This window comes from Micromys minutus, assembly GCF_963924665.1.
Source record: "Micromys minutus genome assembly, chromosome: 32".
Taxonomy (NCBI): Eukaryota; Metazoa; Chordata; class Mammalia; order Rodentia; family Muridae; genus Micromys; species Micromys minutus.
This window is the reverse complement of record NC_137967.1, coordinates 20796136-20817042: the sequence shown is the minus strand read 5'-3', so window position 1 is coordinate 20817042 and position 20907 is coordinate 20796136. Positions and strand designations below refer to the sequence as shown.

At 46.3% G+C, this 20907-nt stretch overlaps 1 protein-coding gene across 1 annotated transcript; it reads left to right on the top strand.

Moving 5' to 3' along the window:
- Positions 1-6563: 6563 nt before the first annotated feature.
- LOC308413648 (pregnancy-specific glycoprotein 22-like) lies at positions 6564-19373 on the top strand (the record flags this gene model as incomplete). The annotated part of the gene is made up of 5 exons (XM_080908697.1): positions 6564-6650; positions 12573-12635; positions 13357-13675; positions 14936-15295; positions 19027-19373. The coding sequence occupies 5 exons, from the start codon at positions 6564-6566 to the stop codon at positions 19371-19373; spliced, it is 1176 nt and encodes a 391-aa protein (XP_080764823.1).
- Between the last annotated feature and the right edge of the window lie 1534 nt (positions 19374-20907).

The following is a 20907-nucleotide window of genomic DNA, read 5'->3' as shown; positions in this document are numbered from 1 at the left end:
GGAGGGGATTTGATACTGTGGCAGCAAGACAAGGCTAGCAGTTCTGGCTAGGGGGGCACCACGCTGCCCCTCAGTGGGCGGGGCGGGGAGGGGAGGCGAACACGTGTGTGATCTGCTAGGCAGGCTGCTGCTTACTAGGAGGCCTGCTTTCATGGTTTCTCTAGGAACTGCCAGCAGGGCCAGGGTCCCTGCAGAAACCCAATCACCACCATCCCCACCAGTCCTGGGAGTAGTTAGAGCCTGGGGCACTCAGCCCACCCTTGGCTCCTGCAGGCTCGGTGTCCCAGACCAGATGCCTGCCCCATTGGTTCTCTGACAGAAAGAGTCTGGGACAGAGATGGGGATGGAGAAAGCACATGCGGGATGGGAACAGCTAGGTCTAGCAAACAGTCCCAAGCAGAGGCTAGGGGCGGGGCCAGACCTTCACAGAGAACAGATAGCTAGGGAGGGAGTGCAGTTTATTGGTTTCTGATCACTGTAAATTAAACTAAAGCATCCCAGGAAATAGGGACAAAGGCGGTGAAGACAAGCCCATGGGTGAGGGTAGGGATAGCTGCCATGGGGGCGCTAAACTCAGAGGCTGTGCTCCACAAAGGAGGCCCATGGGTGAGAGTCAGCAATGGGGCTAAAGCGGAGGCAGTGCTCCTCGGAGGCAGAGGCGGTGCTCCAGAATGTGATCCAGGCCCGGCCTGGGTCTAGTAAATGTAGGGGGGGGGTCCCAAGTCCTAGAATTAGGGTCAGTAAAAGCACCTGTCCTCAGGGGTAGCTCAGGAACACTTCCCTGGTATCTCATGGATGCTTACTCTGACCAATGTGGTGAGGGGCTTACCAGGTCTTGGGCTAGTGAGCGTCGGGATGCCAACCTGCATTTTCTTGAGTCACGCTGGTACCAATCCAAAGTTGTTAAAAGTCACGGAAAGGAAAGAGATTATTTGGTTGCGAGGAAATCTAATCTCCTCACATGGGGCACCAATGAAAGGAAAAGTCATGGGGCACCAATGTTGTGATAAGATGATGTCCTGGGTTTTGGAACCAATGTTAGGGGAAAGATGAAGAGAGTGGGGGGCATATGGCCCATGGAGGTATGACAAGGCCTGAGGGCAAGGGAGATGCCTCTGAGGGGGCCATGTTGGGAATCCCTTCCCTTTGAGGGACCAGCCACAGGACAGTATAGTACAGAATAGAGTTTATTCAGGTCATGGGAGAGTTAAGAAGGTGGTAGAGGCAGAGAGAGAGAGAGAGAGAAAGAGAGAGAGAGAGAGAGAGAGAGAGAGAGAGAGAGAGAGAGAGAGAGAGAAGAGAGAGAGAGAGAGAGAGAGAGAGAGAGAGAGAGAGAGAGAGAGAGAGAGAGAGAAGAGGAGTAGAGGCTGGCCATGAGCACGTGGAGGGAGAGGGGGGAAAGGAAAAGAAGAGGAGAGGTAGGGGTGGGAGAGCAAGGCTGCAAGAGCACAAGAGCAATAGAGAAATATCATTTTATGTCCAAGTCCTTTTTCCTGACACTTCTAGCAGACAATAAAATACTAAAATATTGATTTTTGCTGGCAGGAGCCATGATAGAACAACAATGAACAGAAATGTCTTTTTGTTGTTGTTTTTATTAAATTTATTTATTCATTCACTCAGCTTAGAACCCCATACTAGCCCTTTGTCTTCTCCTAGTAGCCCTTTACACTAGTTCTCCCCCATTCCACCTTCCTGTTCCTGAGAAGGGGAAGTACCTCTCTTAGTGTCGACCTTTTACCTATATCCCCTTCTCCCTTACACATCACGTCACTGTTCGACTTGGTGCATCCTTGTCCACTGAGACCAGACTAGGTGGTCCATTTAGGCGTGGATCACCAACATGCAGGCAGGCAAAAGGTTCAGGGACAGTTCCTTCTCCAGTTGTTGGGGACCCTCATAAAGACCACGCTCTTCATCTGCTACATATGCGCATGGAGTCTAGGTCCAGCCTGTGCTGGTTCTTTGATAGCTGACTCAGTCTCGGGGAACCCCCAATGGTCCAGGGTTTGGTGACTCTGTTGGACTTCCTGTGGAGTCAATGTCCTTTTCAGCCCCCCACTCCCCAATCCTTCTCTCAAGTCTTCTATGAGTCTCCCCAAGCTTCATCTAATGTTGGGGGTGAAACTCTGCATCTCCTTCCATTGGCAGCTGGGTGGAGCCTCTCAGAGGACAGTTATTCTAGTTTCCCGTCTGCAAGCATCACAGGGTATCATTAATAGTGTCAGGGATTGACTCTCGACCATGGGATGGTTCTCAGTTTGGGGCAGTGATTGTTGGCCATTCCCTCAGCCTCTGCTCTGTCTTTGTCTGGGCACATCTTGTAGGCAGATATATTTTGGGCCAAAGTTTTGTGGTTGGGTTGCTGTCCTAATCTTTCCACTCAGAGTCCTGCCTGACTACAGAAGATGGCCATCTGAGGTTCTATATGCCCTGCTGTTAGGAGTCTCAGTTAAGGTCACCCCCTAGACACTCCGGTGCCTCTCCCAGCCCAGGTCTCTGGCATGTTCTAGAGATAGCCCACTCCCCAATTTCCTTTTTTTCCTCTCCTGCTCTTTCCTATATTTGATTTCCCTCTCCTTCCTCATTCCCATCCCCTCTAACACCCAGTTCCCTCCTTTCATCGGCCTTTGATATTTATTTTCTTTCCCCTTCTGAAAAAGATTTAACCATCCTCCCTTGGGCCCTTTTTGCTATTTGGCTTCCTTGTGTCTATTGATTATAGCTGGTTATCCTGTACTTTGTGGCTAATACCCACTTATAAGTGAGTTCATAGTATGCATGTCCTTTTGTGTCTTACTTAAGTCAGGGTGATATTCTCAAGTTTTACCCATTTGCCTCCAAAATTCATGATGTCTTTGTTTTAACAGCTGAGTAGTATTCCATTGTGCACATATACCACATTTTCTGTATCCATTCTTCAGATGAGAGACATTTATGTTGTTTCTAGCTTCTGGCTGGTATGAATAAGGTTTGTATGAACATAGGTGAGCAAACATCTGTGTGGATGGTTAAACATCTTTTGGGTTTATACCCAGGAACGGTATAACTGGGTTTTGAGGTAAAAATAGTTCCAATCTTCTGAGAAAATGCCAAATTTGTTTCTAAGGTGTCTGTACAAATTTGCCCTCCCAGCAGCAGTGCAGGAAAGTTTTCCTTGTTTCATATCCTGGTCAGCATGTGCTGTCCTCTAAGTTTTTGGTCTTTGCCATTCTGATTGGTGTAAGATGGATTCTTAGAGTCAATATGAAATACATTTCTCTAATGACTAAGGACCTGATATCTAACTTCTTGAGTTCTTTATATATTTTGGATATCAGTCCCCTGTCAGATGTAGGTTTTGTGAAGATTTTTTCCCAATCTGTAGGCTGCTCTTTTGTTTCAATGATGGTATCCTCTGATTTCATGAAATCCCATTTGTTTATTCTTGTTCTTAGGAAGTTGTCCCTTGTATCCACGAGTTCCAGGCTATTTCACACTTTCTGCTCTTTTAGATTTAGTGTTTCTGGTTTTTCTTTTGAGGTCTTTGATCCATTTGGACTTGAGTTTTGTGCAAGGCAATGAATATGGATCTATTTTCATTCTTCTACAAGGAGACATCTAGTTAGACCAGCACCATGTGTTGAAGATGCTTTCTTTTTTCCATTGCATGGATCTTGCTTCTTTGTCAAAAATCAAGTGTTTGCAGGTTTATTTCTAGGTATTTTATTCGATTCTATCGATACACCTGTCTGTGCCTGTTTCTATACCAGTAAGTTCACCCAGCCTGAGGTCAGAGATAATGACACCTCCAGATGTTCTTTTATTGTCTGAATCATTTCAGCGATCCCCCCTTTTCCAAATGAAGTTGAGAATCGTTCTTTCTAGGTCTGTAAAGAACTGTGTTGGAATTTTGATGGGAATTTCACTGAATACATTGGTTTTGGTAAAATGGTCATTTTGACTATGTTAATCTTACAGATTGATGAATATGGGCGATCTTTCCATCTTCTGATATCACCCTCAACTTCCTTTCTCAGAGATTTGGAATTCTCATCATACAGGTCTTTCACTTGCTTGGTTAGAGTTACACAAGGTGTTTTATGTTGTCTGTGGCTATTGTGAAGGGTACTGTTTTCCTGTTTATTGGTTGTGTAGAGGAAGTCTACTGATTTCTTTGAGTTAATTTTGTATTCCTCTGAATCTGTTTATCAGCTGTAGGGATGCTCTAGTAGAATGTTTTGGGTTGCTTATGTATATTATCATATCACCCACAAACAGAGGTACTTTGACTTCTCCATTTCCAATTTGTATTTCCTTGATTTTCTTTATTTGTCTTATTGCTTTGGCTAAAACTTTGAGTACCATATTAATTATGTAGGGAGAGAGTGGGCAGCCTTGTATTATCTTGTCCCTGATACTAGTGAAATTTCTCTCCATTTAGTTTGGTGTTGACTATTGGCTTTCTGTATATTATTTTTGCTATGTTTAGGTATGTGCCCTATATCCCCAATTTCTCCAGACTTTAAGCATGTTATAGTGTTGGATTTTGTCATAGGCTTTTTCAGTAGCTAATGAGATGGTGTAATTTTTTTCTTTCAATTTGTCTATATGGTAGATTATGTTGATGGATTTTTATATATTGAACCATTCCTGCATCCCTGGGATGAATTCTACTTGATCATAGGCATGCATGATACTGAGACATCATTCATTCATTCACTGTCCACAGATATTTGAGTATTTTTTTCCCATATGATTGGTTTAATTTGTTTCAGCAGGAGAAAAAAAAAAAGAATAAAGTTACAAGATTCTTTTAATATTTTCACAATGTTACACTAAAACTGAGCTCTAGGCTATGTGTGTAAGTCAATCTAGGACACAAAGGGTTAAATAAGATTTCCTCTTTAAAGATACAAGAATTTCAGCTTCCCTTACATTTAACAAACTTCACAGAACAGATACTGTAGGGAAAAAGCCCTTCCTCCCCTACCCAGCTCTCCCAGCAGGAGTGAACCTGGCTGTGGTCCCTGGGCACATGGTCCCCAGCACCCCCTCCCAGTGCTATGGAGACCTGAGGGCCTAAGAAGGGTACATGGTGCCTCACTGAGGATGGCCATGTGGTGGCCAGAGGGCTGTGGCTTAACAACAGTGGTAAACGCTAGGCAGACCTGGCACCTGTGCCCTGGGCTGTCCTAGAGTGAGGTGCTGGTCTGGGTCCTGAAGCAAGAATTAAGGCTGGAGCTTCTGCACTGGGTCCCCTCTGGTGGGGTGCAGGGTGGGAAGAACATGATTTCCTAGTCGCTATTTTGGATCAAGACATTACACTAGCAGACCTGCTCATTTGGAGAGCAGACCTTGTTCAACTACACAAAGGAAAGTCACTGGGTTAAACCGTTCATCAGCAGCCAGACGTGGACAGCTCCATGCCAGGCCACACTCTGGGAAAGATGCACCCGTGTGGCACTCAGACCTGATCTTCCCCCGCCCCACCCACCTGACTGTTAATGGTTTCTAACCAGCCCCACATACCTGCCCCATTCAGGCCCAGGTTGAGAGCTGCCTCCCACCCACAACCACCACCACTCACAACATTCTAGAGCTCCACACCAGGGTCCCGTGCAGTCCACTGTCGTCCTTTCCTGAACTTGTCCTGAGGTTGGTGGCCTGGTTGTCCTCAAACTATGGCTGCATAGAAACAAGAGGAGGCCCCTGCCAGGAAGGGCAGCAGCTCCCCCTGTGCACTCACTGATTCTTGTGGTCATGAGACATCTTTTCAAACTCCAAATAAAGAAATCTGGTTGCCAAGGCCCAGGTTCAGGCCTCAGCTGCAGCAGGGCTGCCACGGGCAAGCTACAGCCACAGCCAGCGGGTCACGACCACGGATCCTGTGCAGAAAAGGTGGGGATCATGCGTGGACTAATCTTGAGTGGATCTAATTTTCAAAGTGAAGTTGTCTGTCTTCTTGTGTGATGAGTTTCCCCGTTAACAGGTAAAGAGCTTCCTCCATAAAATCTGTCCCCACCCCTGACTTCCAGCGCTGAGGGAGAGTGAGGGCCCAGCCCAGCCACGTGGCCAGTCTCGGCAGCTTCCTGTGGCCAAGGCACGAGTGGCCATCAGGTCCTGCTGGGACCAAGTGAAAGTGAAAAGGTGAAAGGCCAAACATGGAAGAGTTTCTGTCAAAGCTGCCTGCATGGGCGGTGAGGCCTGCGCCTCCTCTACTGACTCAGTCTGGTCTGGACACTTTCCGCTTAAGGCTTTTGTAAGTCTGACTCCAGCAGTGACAGGCATGTGTTGCTGTAAATCCACTAGCCATGCTCAAAACAAATATTCTTCATGTTTTAATTTTATACAATGGCTAGCAGGCACCTTAGTAACCAGCCAGAGATCAATTTCATCCACCACCAACCCCTAAACTACAGTACCAGGATGGCTGGCTAAAGAAAGGAAACGGCCGGCTGTAGTCTGACGCGTGCCCAGTACAAGGTGTCTGGCTGACTTTGTCCTAAATAAGGCTAACATTAGTGAACTAAGAACAGCGTTGTGTGGTGGTCGTGCCTGGCCTTCAGGAGCACCCCTCCCCGATGCGCTGGCAGGAGCGCCCCACTTTCCGGTCCAGTTTCACCATTTTCATGATGGCTTCCTCACGGCCACGGCCCATGTGGTCGAAGGTACAGTCATGCTGCTCTGGGAGGTGATGTAACATACAGAACACGTAGCCTGCACCACAAGATCTTTTGGTTGGTGTGACTAAGGAGACATGAGCTGTGTCTGTGCATGGCCCACATTCCTCTTCACTCGGTGAAGTTACATTCAGTTCTGTCGGGAGTGACTGCAGGGCCGGGACTATGAGTTGGCGTGGTTACGGAGGTATTGTTGTTGTCACTGGTGGTCTCTTCAGAAAACAAATCTGATTGGCTGTTACTTGTACTTGGGGTGGAATCATCATCTGGTTGTTGCTTTTGAAAATTTGAACGGTAGACTTCAGAACTCAGGTTCTCACACTTGCCAGCGTGTACAGGCTGAGAATAAAACAACTTCCCACAGGAAAGATTCTCCTTGGCCCATGGTTTCGGATAGATTTCAGTCCACGGCCACAGGAAAAGCAGGACAGACTGTCTGAGTCCGGGGCTACAGAACTGTGAGGCTGTAAGTGTTGGCTCGGCAGAAAAATCGGGAAACAGAGAACCTTGAGTATTTTTAAAAAGGATATATAAGCACACTGTTGCTGTCTTCAGACACACCAGAAGAGGGCATCAGATCTCACATCAGATCATGATGGTTGTGAGCCATCATGTGGTTGCTGGGATTTGAACTCAGGACCTCTGGAAGAGCAGCTGGTGCTCTTGACCACTGAATCATCTCTCCAGCCCAAGTACTTTTTAATGAAGGCTTTCTTTCAAAAATATGAGACAAATCCCAGTTCTCATAATTTCCTAGTGCTACTGGACTTGTTGTGCGCCCCACTTCCCGCTGGCAGGAAAAGGCGTGCAACAACAGGATTCTTCTGCGAACAACCTTTATTGTACAGCACTCTGAGCAGGGGACTCCCCCGTGGAAGAAAAATGCACTGCTTATATATGCCTAAGAGACTTGTGTTGCTACCTGATTGGTGCATCCTCCAGTAGCTCATTAGCATGCCTCGAGAGTGGGCTGTGACTCTGTGATATATGAGCACTATGATGGGAAACGCTTTGTTGGCTGAATTATAGGCGGGAAGCTGGCGCCATCTATTGGTACCAAAGGCTCCTAACATCTCCCCCTTTACTCTTAAATAAAAACATGGCCGATCAACCATCAGGCTCTTGTTGGACCTTTAGGGTTCAAGACCATGATCAGCAATAATTTTGGGTAAGGCACCTTCCTGCGTGCAATGGGAACTAGCCCTGCAGGGTGCAAAGGCTGCCTATGTGTAGGACACCCGATCCTGGTGCAATGCCTCGAAGGCTCAGGGTGCAGGGGCTATCCAGACACAGACCCAACACTTTTCCTTAAGCATACTAAGCCAAACAGAGGGAGAGGTGCCCATTTCGAGTGCAGCAAGAGCTTGTGCTATGATCACTTTGTCACGTTGTTGTTGAGTACGGAGTTTGCACACCATCTAGAGCAGAAACACAGTCTCTCTGCACAAAAGCATGCCAAAATTACTTGATAAGGCAAGAGTTCCATAATCTCCTAACCCTGCTATCTCCATGTCTAAGGGCAAGTACAGTACATCAAAGGTTTCAATGGTGTCAAACAAACAAGAAAATAGTTTTGCGTTAAGGCAAATGGGCATCGGTTTTAAAAACACTGACAGAATCTCCCGTCTTGGTTCTGCTTGCATCGTCATGCAGGACAGGCTCATCAGATGCAGGTGGAACAGCTTCTTGTTCTGGTAGCACTCAACGTGTTAGACGTTCTGGGATCCAAATCGGGCTTTCTTCTCCCTGCGGAAAAACACAAATAGCTCCCCTGGATAGTATTAAAATAGGATCCAGGCCTTTCCAATTACCAGTGAGGACATCTTTCCATTTGACTAACTCTTTAGGTGGCACAGGCCATTGTCCATGGTGCTCAGCAGCTGAATGGCCATGAGCATCCAAATTTAAAAAATTTAAGGTAAGGAGTATAGTAGAAATGGCCATTTTCGGTGTGGGGGGAACCTCTTCAATTCCCCCTTTTTGTTTGTTTAAATAAACCTTTAGGGTGCAATGAGCACGTTCAATGATGCCTTGACCCTGAGGATTATAAGGCAATCCTGTCAGGAGTGAAACTCCCATGTGATGGCAAAATTGCTTGAATTTTGATGAGGTATAGGCTAGGACCATTGTCTGTTTTTAACACTTTAGGTATGCCCCATGCACTCCACGCTTCAAGACAATGAGTAATAACATGAGAAGCCTTTTCTCCCAATAAAGGAGAAGCAAAAATAACTCCTGAGCAAGTATCAATGGACACATGTACATATTTTCCGAAGTAGGGAACATGGGTGACATCCATTTGCCAAACTTGGAGAGGCTGAATGCCTCGTGGGTTTACCCCTATATGTGGGGTGGTGACAAAGACACTGCAGCTTCCACAGCGGAGAACTATGTCTCTGGCATCTTTTCTGGTGATGGAGAAATGCCTACGTAAGTTTTCAGCTGTCAAATGAAACAGACAATGGAATTATTTCTGCTAAATTATTAATTTGTGACATCGGGCCAGGTAGGCCTGAGTGGGCATGAATGTGCATGATGTAGCAAGGAGAACGTCTGGATAATAGCTCTTGCTGAATTTGCATAAATATGGAAGCAACTGGGCTCCCAGATTTAATTAGACCAGCTACCTCTAGGGAATTAACTGCCTTAACTACATAAGAGGAGTCTGAGACTATATTAACGGGAGCAGGGAAAGCACGCAAAACTTCTAGAACAATTTGACATTCAACCAACTGAGGGAAATTTTGGGCAAACTGTTTGGTTACTACTTTGCCTTCATGCACATATGCACCTATCCCTGTTTCAGAGCCATCAGTATATACTATGTCACCTTTTGTAAGAGGAACTGCACTTGTCACACGGGGAAACACAAGAGGCTGACAGCATGCAGAGGTCAAAATTGGGTTTTTAGGGTAATGGTTGTCAAATGTCCCAGAAAAGGCTCATACAAGTATGGCCCAATCATCATTAACAGCAGCCAAAGTCTGTAACCATTTTGCAGTATATGGAATAACTATTTTTTTTGGATAGGTACCAAAATGAGTAACAGCACCCTTTAATCCTCGCAAGGCAAGTTTGGCTATGGCTGAGGGATACCATTTAATAATTTTTGCCGGGGAAGCCTTTGGATGAATCCACAGCAAAGGATCTTTCTGCCATAACACTGCAGTAGGCAACTTCTCAGTCTGTAAGAGACATAGCTCAAAAGGTTCACCAGGGTGTATTCTGACTAGCTGAGCTTCAGCCAAGGCTTTTTCTACCTTTTGTAAGGCTGCCACAGCCTGTGGGTATGTTAACTGTGGATCTCCTTCAAGAATATCAAACAAGGGCTTTAGTTCAGCAGTAGAAATCTTTAGGAAAGGCCTTAGCCAATTAATGTCTCCTAGGAGCATTTGGAAATATTTAATGTCTGTAAATGATCTCTCCTGATTTCTATTTTTTGAGGTACAACAAATTTTGGGTGAACGATGGCTCCTAAGAACATTCCCACCTGTGATCGCTGAACTTTCTCTGAAGCTATCGTTAACCCAAAGTGCTGTAAGGACTTAACTAAATCATCAAAGGCAATTTCTAAGTCTTGAACATTAGGGCCACATAAAAGGACGTCATCCATAAAATAAAAAATGGATGATGACGAGTATTGCCTTCTAATAGGGGTTAAATCTTGTTGTACATACAGCTGGCACATAGTAGGACTGTTTGCCATTCCTTGTGGGAGAACTTTCCATTGGTATTTATTATCAGGTTCTACATGGTTTATGGCAGGCAGAGTAAAGGCAAACCTCTCTTTATCTCTGGGATGTAATGGGACAGAGAAAAAACAGTCTTTAATATCTATAATAATTATCTCCCACAGCTTGGGTAAAGCTGACAGAAGCGGAAGACCACGTTGAACAGACCCAAACAGTTGCATTTGTGCATTAATAGCTCTGAGGTCATGTAAGAGTCTCCATTTGCCTGATTTCTTTTTTTATGACAAAAATTGGAGTATTCTAAGGGGAGCTAGAAGGCTCCAAATGTCCTAACTGTAATTGCTCTCTTACCAATTGATGGGAAGCCACTAATTTTTCAGAGGAAAGAGGCCATTGAGGAATCCACACTGCCTCCTCTGAAAGCCATTGTATGGGCATAGTCTCCTCAACGGCCCCTAAGAAAAACCCAAACCACTTCGATCAGATTTTATGGTGGGCTGTATGGGGTCTGTAGGACCTTGATGATGTTTGCCAATGCCTCTTCTGGGGATATACCCCATATTAGTCATCATCTCTTGTGCAGGCAGGGAATAATTATTCATAAGTTTAAGACCTAGTTTTGTTAGAATGTCTCTTCCCCATAGATTAAATGGTATTGGAAGGACATACGGTGTAAAAGTTTCTTTTTGTCCCTCAGGGGCTTTCCATTTTAATGATTTAGAGCTAATAGCAGGACTGGCTTCATAGCCAAGGCCTCGTAAAGAATGGGAAGATTGATTAACTGGCCACTTAGCAGGCCACCACTTAGTAGATATGATGCTTCTGTCTGCCCCGTATCTAAAAGTCCTTCAAAAAGTTTTCCTTCAATTTCCAAACTCAAGGTTGGTCGTGTATTTAAATCTACTATTAGATATGCTAAGTCAGTTCCTGAAGAACTAAAGGCTTTGTTTTCCCTTCTCACCCTGTATGATGCAAATTGGGCATGCTCGGCTAGGGATGATGAGCAATTGAGCAATCCGATCCCCTGGGGAGATGGGAAACAAACCCCTCCGAGAGGAGCACATATTCTTTAGTTGGCCTTTATAATCCTGATCAATCACCCCAGGGTGTACTACCAAACCTTTAAGGGTGGCAGATGCGCATCCCAAAAGCAGCCCTATTGTATTAGCGGGTAATGGTCCATGAAAGTCAGAAGGGATAGGCTGAACTTTCATTTGTGGGGTCAGGACAATTCTGGTGGTGGCACGGAGGTCCAATCCCGTGGAACCTGTAGTGGCTCTCCGCGGGGGTTCTCCTGCTCCCAGACTACTGGGGAGCTGGTTGCCCCATATATTTGAGGGTCTTGAGGACGGGGGCCCCCGCTGTACATTTTTTGATGCTTCTAGGGGCCTCCCATTGAAATCTTTTACTGATCTACATTCATTAGCCCAATGCTTCGCTTTTTTACACTTAGGGCACAGGTCAGGAATACTCTTAGGGTTGAATCCAGAGCTCTGACTTTTACACTCTCTCTTTATATGACCAGGCTTCCCACATTGAAAACAAATGACACTCTTCTTAAAAAGACCCAGCCGCCGTTGCCCCTGTAGTATGGCGGCAGCTAAACCTGCATTAGTTAAATGTCCTCAGATCTCTCTACAGGCTTTAACCCAGGCTTGTAATCCTTTAGCCTTGCAGGGGACAATGGCATTACGACATTCCTTAGTGCATTGTTCAAAGACTAGTTGCTCTATCAAGGGCATAGCCTGTTCTTGGTCTCCGAATATTTTGCCTGCTGTTTCCATCATGCGGGCCACAAAATCTGAGAAGAATTCACTTGGACTCTGAATAATTTTTGTTAGATTTCCTGACACTTCTCCCTTATTAGTGAGCGCTTTCCATGCCTTTACGCACAAAGCGCTATCTGGCCATAGACTTCCACGGGATAGGCTGTTTGATTAACCGCCCACTGTCCCTGTCCCATCAACATCTCGAAATCCCAAGCTGGCTGTCCTGCGGCTGCATTGGCATGAGCCTGGGTCTGACAAGTGTCATGCCACAAGGCTTTCCACTCAATGTATTGTCCCATACTTGGGAGACAAGCTTTGGTAACAGACTGCCGATCAGCGGGAGTCATGGCTATTGTAGTTAATCTCTCTATCAGAGACATGGTAAAATTAGCAGTGACTCCATAAACTCGGACTGACTCCGCCAACTCTTTGACTTGTTTATGTTCTAGGGGGTGATAACTGCGGACATTGTTATTCTCCTCAAACACCGGAAACATTTGCCTGAGGGCATGGTGTGTCTCTGGCATACAAAAGGAGAACTCACACTTCCTCTCTGAATGAGGTGGAAAAGCAGAGACTGCTTTCAGTTTCCATATAGTTCTCAGTCTCGGCTGAAACCGCTCGGCCCCAAATTCTCTTGCCTCCTCTTCTAGATCTTCTTCCTCAGATTCAAATAATTTAGCCTCTGACCCCTCTTCTGCCAGCTCTAAAACTTTTTGCTCTTTTAGCGGATACAAAATATCCTCTCCGGGAAACTTGTACTTTGTTTCCCTGGGCACAATCGTCTCTTCTCCCAGCGGTCTTTCTGCCTTTAAATTCGCTCTGTTTCTGACTTGTTTTGAACATGCATCTCAGAGCCTACCTCTTTTACCTTTTCCTTGCTCGCTCCCTATTTCATTCCGCTCCGTTTCTGACCCGCCCTCTTGGTGCTGCCTGATAACTTTCTGTCTAGATAAATTCCACAACAGTATTGTTACAATAGTTACCACAAATGCAAGCAATAACCCTTCTACTGCCGGAGAAAATCCAAGAAGAGACATGCCTCCATTTTTGGCACGCTCTTTTGGCGCCCCATAAAATCCAAAGAGGGACATGTCTCTTGGAGCTGAGCAATGGACACACCTGCTCAAGACACAGGCACCATCCTAGCCAAATACAAAAGTCCTAATATTGGTGGTTCTCTCTTCCCCAGGCTTACCCTTGACTTGCAGACGACTTCCTGCCTTTCCCCAGCTCACTATTGAATCAGTGCCACCGAATGTTGCTGAAGGGGAAAGTGTGTTTCTACTGGTTCACAACCTCCCAGAGCATCTTCGAGTGCTTTCCTGGTACAAAGGGGTGCTTTTCTCCAGCATCCTTGAGATAGCCCATCACAGAATAGCCAAGAATTCAAGTGTGCCAGGTCCTGCCCACAGTGGTAGAGAGACACTGTACAGCAACGGATCCCTGCTGCTCCAGAATGTCACCTGTAATGACAACGGATTCTACACCCTACGAACTCTGAGTAGATATCGGAACATAGAAGTGGCACATGTGCAACTCCAAGTTGACAGTAAGTGATTTTTAGTGATCATTCAGTTCTGGGAGGGGCTCTGAAACACAGGACTGTCACCCCTGGCAGGGGACTGCACCATCTCTGATGTTTTATCCCCATGTTGATGTTTGACTACTGTGTGCAGAACACACATGATGGAGAGAAATAGGTTAGACTCCATCATCTGATTATCCCCAGACTCCATCATCTGACTATCCCCAGAATCCATCATCTGACTATCCCCAGACTCCATCATCTGACTATCCCCAGACTCCATCATCTGACTATCCCCAGACTCCATCATCTGACTATCCCCAGACTCCATCATCTGACTATCCCCAGACTCCATCATCTGACTATCCCCAGACCCCATCATCTGACTATCCCCAGCAAGGAGGACCCTGACAGAAAATTACTCAGCCCTAGATTCCAGACTCTGCCCAGTCTTCTGGGGGCTCTTGCCGTGCACGTGAGGAAACTGTGGCATCCTCACAGAGTGGTGAGCACCAGGAAACTCTGGCCTCAGCCGTCTGCCCCAGGCTTGACTGCAAATGTTCCTGGGGAGCATTTTGTCAGGAGTTCTGCTTCCTGCCTGTCTTCTCACAGCTTGCCCATCTGAACTTATGGCACCTAGGACACTGAGCCCAGGGGTGGAATGGGCTATCTCACACCCATCGCCAATTAAAAAATGTACCATAGGCTTGCCCACAGGCCATTCTGGTGGTGGCATTTAAAATTGAGGCCCCTTGTTTCAAAAGATCCTAACTGATGTTAAGCTGATATAAAGCCAGCCAGCATCATTCCTGAGCCCCTTTCAATGCCTGGCTCTGCCAAGTAGACCAGACTGCTCCCGGCCATCACCCAGCCTTGGTCCTGGGGGCTGCAGACTGAGCAGTGGGACATCTAGAAGGTGGTGTCAGGGGCTGACTACAGGTAGAGAGGAAATGAGAAGAGTCAGAGAGTGAATATCCAGGGTGTGTAGAGATCAAGGTCAGGGGAGGCATCTTCTCAATGCATGATGCACATGAGTGTGTGTAGTGTGTGAACAAGGGCAGTGAGGGGGCAGCCGTGGAGACACTGAGGAGAGGTCCACACAGAGGAAATGATCTGGGGGCACTGAGGGATGGAGGGCAGGCTGCTGACTTCCAGCAGGTGATAGACACACCCACACCTGCATCCCTCAGCTGAGTGATGAGTCCATCTGCCCAGGATGCAGGTCGCCATCTTTCCACCAAGGATGATGACCTCATGTGATGACTTTTCTCCTTTCCTTCCCAGCCTCCCTTTCCTCGTGCCGTGACCCTCTCGTCTCTGCACCTCTCACGATTGATGTTGTGCCACGGCATGCTGTGGAAGGGGAAAGTGTTCTTCTCCAAGTTCACAATTTTCCAGAAGATATGCTATTTTTTTCCTGGTATAAAGCAGAGTCTGGCATCCGGTTTTCAAAAATTGCAGACTATATCAGAGCCAAGAATTCCATCATCTGGGGTCCTGCACACAGCAGAAAAGACCCCGTGTACCACAACGGATCCCTGCTGCTCCAGCGTGTCACTGAGCAAGACTCAGGCTTGTACTTGCTACAAACAATAGGCAGCAACTTCACACTTGAAACAGTCCCCGTGCAAGTCAGTGTGAACAGTAAGTGACGATCAGTGGCTTCCATCTGCTGGGTGTAGCTGACCCCACTTCATAACTGGACTCTGAGGAGGGGGCTGTGCCTGCTTTCTTCCCACTGCATTGTGTCCTTACATTGATGTTTGGGCACTTACTGCAGGGCACACATGGGTAGACCAACAGAATTAAATCAGAACCTGTCTTTACCCGCAGAGAGGAAGGCCTGTGCTGGGTAAACTCTGGCCACGAGTGTCAGACTCAGCCCTGATCCATGGGTTTCTCATCATGCACATGGTCCTGAGGAAGAATCTCCAGGGGTGGGGTCGGTCAGGCCCTGCCTGAAGTTGTAATTCTCACAAGAGCACCAGGAAATTCTGGCTGCTAATCTCCATCCCTATTTAGAGTTCAAGGACAGTGAGAGAGCGTTTTTGTCACTGTGTGTTTTTGGATTCCTCTTGGAGCTGACATGGGACAAAGCTCTATTGGCATGTGGATCACCATGGGTGTCATGGTTAGGCTAGGTGTCCTGGACATCTACCTCAGAGACTCAGCAGGCACCCAGGCCATTAACTAACTGTCCTGATGGCTTATGAGACCTCCCAGGAAGGGCAGGGTCCCCAGGGCACAGGCCTTCTGTGCAATGGTTGTCCTCTGCGGTCCAGCTCCTGGAACTGTCTCCTGCAGGCAGATGGTGGCAGAGCTGCTAATGGATGGCATCAAGGCATGAGGTGCAATTCACAGTGTGGCCACTAGATGACAGGATAAGATTGAACATAACTCAGCCTAAGGCCTCACACTGCCAGGTCTGCTCAGAATGGCAGAACACTCAGAAGTGCTTAGGAAAGTAATTCCAAGATCTGGGAGCTTAACTTGTAGCCTGGCTCTATCTCTGTCTCTACGTACAGGGAGGTCTCTTGGAAAGTCTTTCAAACCTACTAATTACTCTGTCAGAGGATCCTGTGTTACCAGGTTCTCCCTGGCATACCCCATGGGGAATCACCTAGACAGGGAACAGCTGCCTCCCAGGAAGGACATGGGCAGAACATAGGAGAGGGTCAGGCAGCTCAGATGCTGAGAGTCTCTCTGAAATCCTCCCTAGGTTTATGCAGCCGCTGTCGCCTCTCTCTAGGACTTAGGTGACCTCCTGCTTCACAGCCTCCTTTACCGTCCCACACAACTGTTCCCGGGTCTCGTGACAATGCACTCTGTCTGGTGACTCCAGTGAGAATGGATCGGTCCCTTTTCTAGACACCCAGTCCTCACAGGCATCTCTGTCACCTTTCCGTGGGGAGTCAACCTTACCTTGTCAATGAAACAAAAACAGGGTAGTTTAGGTGCTCAGGTGGGATTCTTTGTTATAAAGAACAGTTTGGGAGGACACAGCAGAGGGCAGCCCTGGGGGGTATGAGCTGTCACTGTTCCAGAACTTGAAGCGCGCATGCGCGCGCACGCACACACACACACACACACACACACACACACACACACACACACACACTAAAACTGCCTGGGGCACTAGGAAGGACTAAGTATGAAAGGAACAGAGCAGGACCCTGAGTTACATCCCCGACAGCAGTCAGCGTTATCCTGGGAAGGGAGGTGCCCAGAGGGAAGAAAACAGCAGAGTTTGGGTGTAGCAAATGCTGTTCTCCACAGCGAGAGGACAGAGCAGGCAGCAGCGGTCAACGCGTCCAAGCCCTGGTAGTGTCTCCTACTCACAGGTGAGAAGAACAGTGCCTGCTGTGTGGGAGGAGGAGAGCTACTGTGGAAGGAGAGCAAAGGCTCCCCAGGATGACATCTGATCTCTAGGAGCTGTGTCCTGCGCTCATGCACACACTTGATAGTGCACAGCCGCACTGGCACTGACACCCATATTCACATGTACCCACACCCTTCTACCCTCTCCCCACACACGCACAAAGTAATGTGAGCTAGAGGTGTAACCGCTGTCAGTACCTTTAAACGTGAGACTCTCGTTAGCACCTGGCCTTGCAAGGCCCTGAGACATTCATTTTTGATCCGCCCACATGCGTATGTCGGTGGGGAGTTGTGGAGCTCTGGCGTGCCCTGAGCATCCGAAGAGATGCAGCTCTCCCGGGGGAGCCAGAGCAAGGCAGGATGCAGGGCTTTTTCCTGGGTTTCAGGTCAGTGGCAGGCAGCATGCAACATTAGGTGGCTCGGAACCTGTGTTTGAGCCACTGAGCAGGAAGTGGCTTTGGTAGGCTGGAGCAGCCTCTAGCCAGGGAAGCTTCAGGAGAGAATATTCTTCCCACAGGGAGTTACAGGCCGATGAAACAGGCACTTCCAGTTGGCCTTTAGTGAGATATCTCATGCCTTTTATTCCTTGGGGATAGGATCTTAAAAATCTATCGGTGTGGTGGGAGATGTTAGGGATGACTTCTCTGCATGTGGAAGGGTATTGGGTATTGTCCCTAGGTGCCTGATTGTCACAGTTCTCTCCATGATGTGTCATGGTCACATGTTCCAGATCAGGAACCTGGCTGGGAGTAGATTTAAACATCTACCTTTCTCATATATAAGAATTTCCAGGGTTCCCGAATTCACTTGTCCTTACCTGGTTTTCTGTGTGGAAGCACAGTATACTGCTCCACATATCTGAGCTTGTCTACTTACTGGAATTTCCAGAAAGATTAAACTGGCTTTGTTTTTTTTTTTTTTTAAAAACAGGCCATTAGTTTAGTGGACTGGAAGTCAGATTAGGAAGCCCATCTTGAAGTGGAGTCAGGGTTTACCGCATCCAGAGAGGGAAGGAAATCGAAGAGGCCAGAAGGTGAACTCTGGGGAATGAAGAGAAGAGGGGAGGTACCCCCACTCCCCACATCTTCTGAGTGTGAGCAGGCGTGTGAGGACCGTGAGGAGACACAGAGGAGGTGCACTGAGGGCATGGAGGTCATTTGCTCACTCCCTCTGAGTTGTGCAGACACTTCCACCCACCTCTGCTGAGTGACAGATCTAAGCTTCTCTGGACACAGGATCCCATAATTTCACCAAAAATAACGTTCTCACTATCGATGTATTTGTCTCTTTCCTTCTAGCCTCCTGTTTAGTTTTTTATTCACCCTTCCTCCATGGTCCAGCTCATTATTAAATTCAGTAAGAGTATCAGGAAGCCAAGGATCCAGACACAACTCTAGTTGTCCCCAGGGAACTGAGAGGGAACAAGGTTTTGCTGACTGTCCAAGTACCACCTGACAGCTGCAGTGATGTAGGTCACCTGTGCACCTCCTTCTCCTGAGTCTCAATGAACAGGTGCCAGAACGGAAGCCAACTTTCTGATGGGCTTAGGAGACTCACAGAAAAGCCAGGTTCACAGGAGGAGGGGCAGAAGTGACAGTTCTCCAGGCAGCTGGACCCAGAGGTCCAGCCTAGGGAAGTCTCTTCTGCAGGTAAATGGAAGAGATGCTGCTGATGTGAGCAGTTCTCCCATCTCCAGGTTATGTCATTGGTCATATATAAGCTTAATCATAGGCACTGCAATGACTATACATCATTTGTCCTAGTACAGGGAAATTGAGGAACATCAAACTAAGTGGCTGAATCAGGGTCACTCAGCCCATGGGTGGCACATGCAAAGCACAAGATATGACTGTACTCACAGCTCTAATTTCTTCTCCCTGGAAGCTTTATTAGTTGTGAGCTATAAAGGGGTCAGTTGAGCTGTCTGAAGGATGATGGTCATTTGGTCCCTTCCTGTTTTTTTTTTTTTTTTTTTTTTTTTTTTTTTTTTTTTGCAGAGCCTGTGACACAGCCCTTCCTGAGAGTCACGGATGCCACAGCTACAGCACAGAGCTCAGTGGTCTTCACTTGCTTCTCAGACAACCCTGGGATCTCCATCCATTGGCTCTTCAATAATCAGAGTCTGCAGCTCACAGAGAGGATGACACTTTCCCCATCAAAGTGCCAACTTAGCATAGATCCTGTCAGGAAGGAGGATGCTGGACTGTATCAATGTGAGGTCTCCAACCCAGTCAGCTCGAAGAGCAGTCTCCCAGTCAGTCTGGCTGTGGTGAATCATCCCACAACAGACTTGCAGCATTCCTTTGTCAAATGTGGAAAATTACATGGTAAAAATTGTCAGTAACCACTCATATATTGTCAGCATGGTCTCTCTTGCCTGCAGTCCTGTCAGAACTTTGTGTGGAAGAACAGGCCAGCATTTAAAGTGAGACTTGTCTAAAGGAAAATAAAGATGTTAATATGGTAAACAATATTGCAAATGTGTTAAGAGTTTAGATTGTGGATCAAGTATATAGCTACTAGTTTTAGGAGTCTCTAAACTTCAGGATGCTCCAAGTGCTCTGTTAACATGTTTGCACAGAGACAAACAAGGTCTCATATGCCCCAATAGCTTCACCTAACCCCAAGGTTACCTGGACACCTGTCACCCATGAAGTGGGGAGGTGACAGAAGGGACTGCCAATGTTTCTCAGTAATATAACCGGTTACTAGATAGTTTTGATTCACAGCTCAGTTCTTCTCAGCTCAGTTCTGACCACTTTCTTTGTCCTTAGTACTTAAACATCTTTCAGAACACATAATCATGTTAAAAAGTTCATCAAAAGTTTATACACACAATCAAATCATAAACTGAAATAGAAGTTTACAGCAGGGAATGTTTACATGCATATCCAATAGAAGTAATTATCCAGTTAAACATCCATCACCTGTCTCAGCTCCACAGGTTCATTGTAAATTGAAAACTATAACTAAGTTATTAGTGAAATTTGTATAGATAAACCCAGCCAATATTTTATCTTCTGTCCTCGCACCTTAAAAACGTTGTTAGTTTCCTTTTTATAGCCTTTAGTCAATTGTTTTACATCTTGGAATGTGCTCTGAGTAGGAGAAAGTCTGGTTACTTGGGAGACTGGCAGAGTTCTCACTGCAGTTTTGACAGTCAGAAATGACCTAATAGCTGCCCCACTATAAAAAAGCTTAATGATTACTAATGTAACTTTAGGAATTCTTATAGGATCATGATTAAGACTTAAGAAGCCTTCTATTTGTTGGTACAGCATAGCTACAAGGCAGCACATTTTCATAAACCTGCAGAGATCTGCTCAAAAGCTGTGGGCCAGTACCTTCAGACCAGTTTCTCTTATGTATATCAATGCAAAAATACTCAATAAAATTCTTGCAAACCGAATCCAAGAACACATCAAAATGATCATCTATCACAATCAATTAGGCTTCATTCCAGGGATGCAAGGATGGTTCAATATAAGGAAATGCATAAATGTAATCCACTGTATGAACAAACTCAAAAGAAAAAAAAACAGATGATCATCTCATTAGCATTTGACAAAATTCAACACCCCTTCATGTTAAAAGTCTTGGAAAGACAAGGAATTCAAGGCCCATACCTAAACATAGTAAAAGCAATATAAAGCAACCAGTAGCCAATATCAAACTAAATTGTGAGAAACTTGAAGCAATCCTACTAAAATCAGGGACTAGACAAGGTTGCTCACTCTCTCCTACCTATTCAATATAGTAATCAAAGTTTTAGCCAGAGCAATTAGATAACAAAAGGAGGTCAAAAGGATAGAAACTGGAAAGGGAGAGTTTAAAATATCACTATTTGCAGATGATATGATAGTATACTTATGTAACCC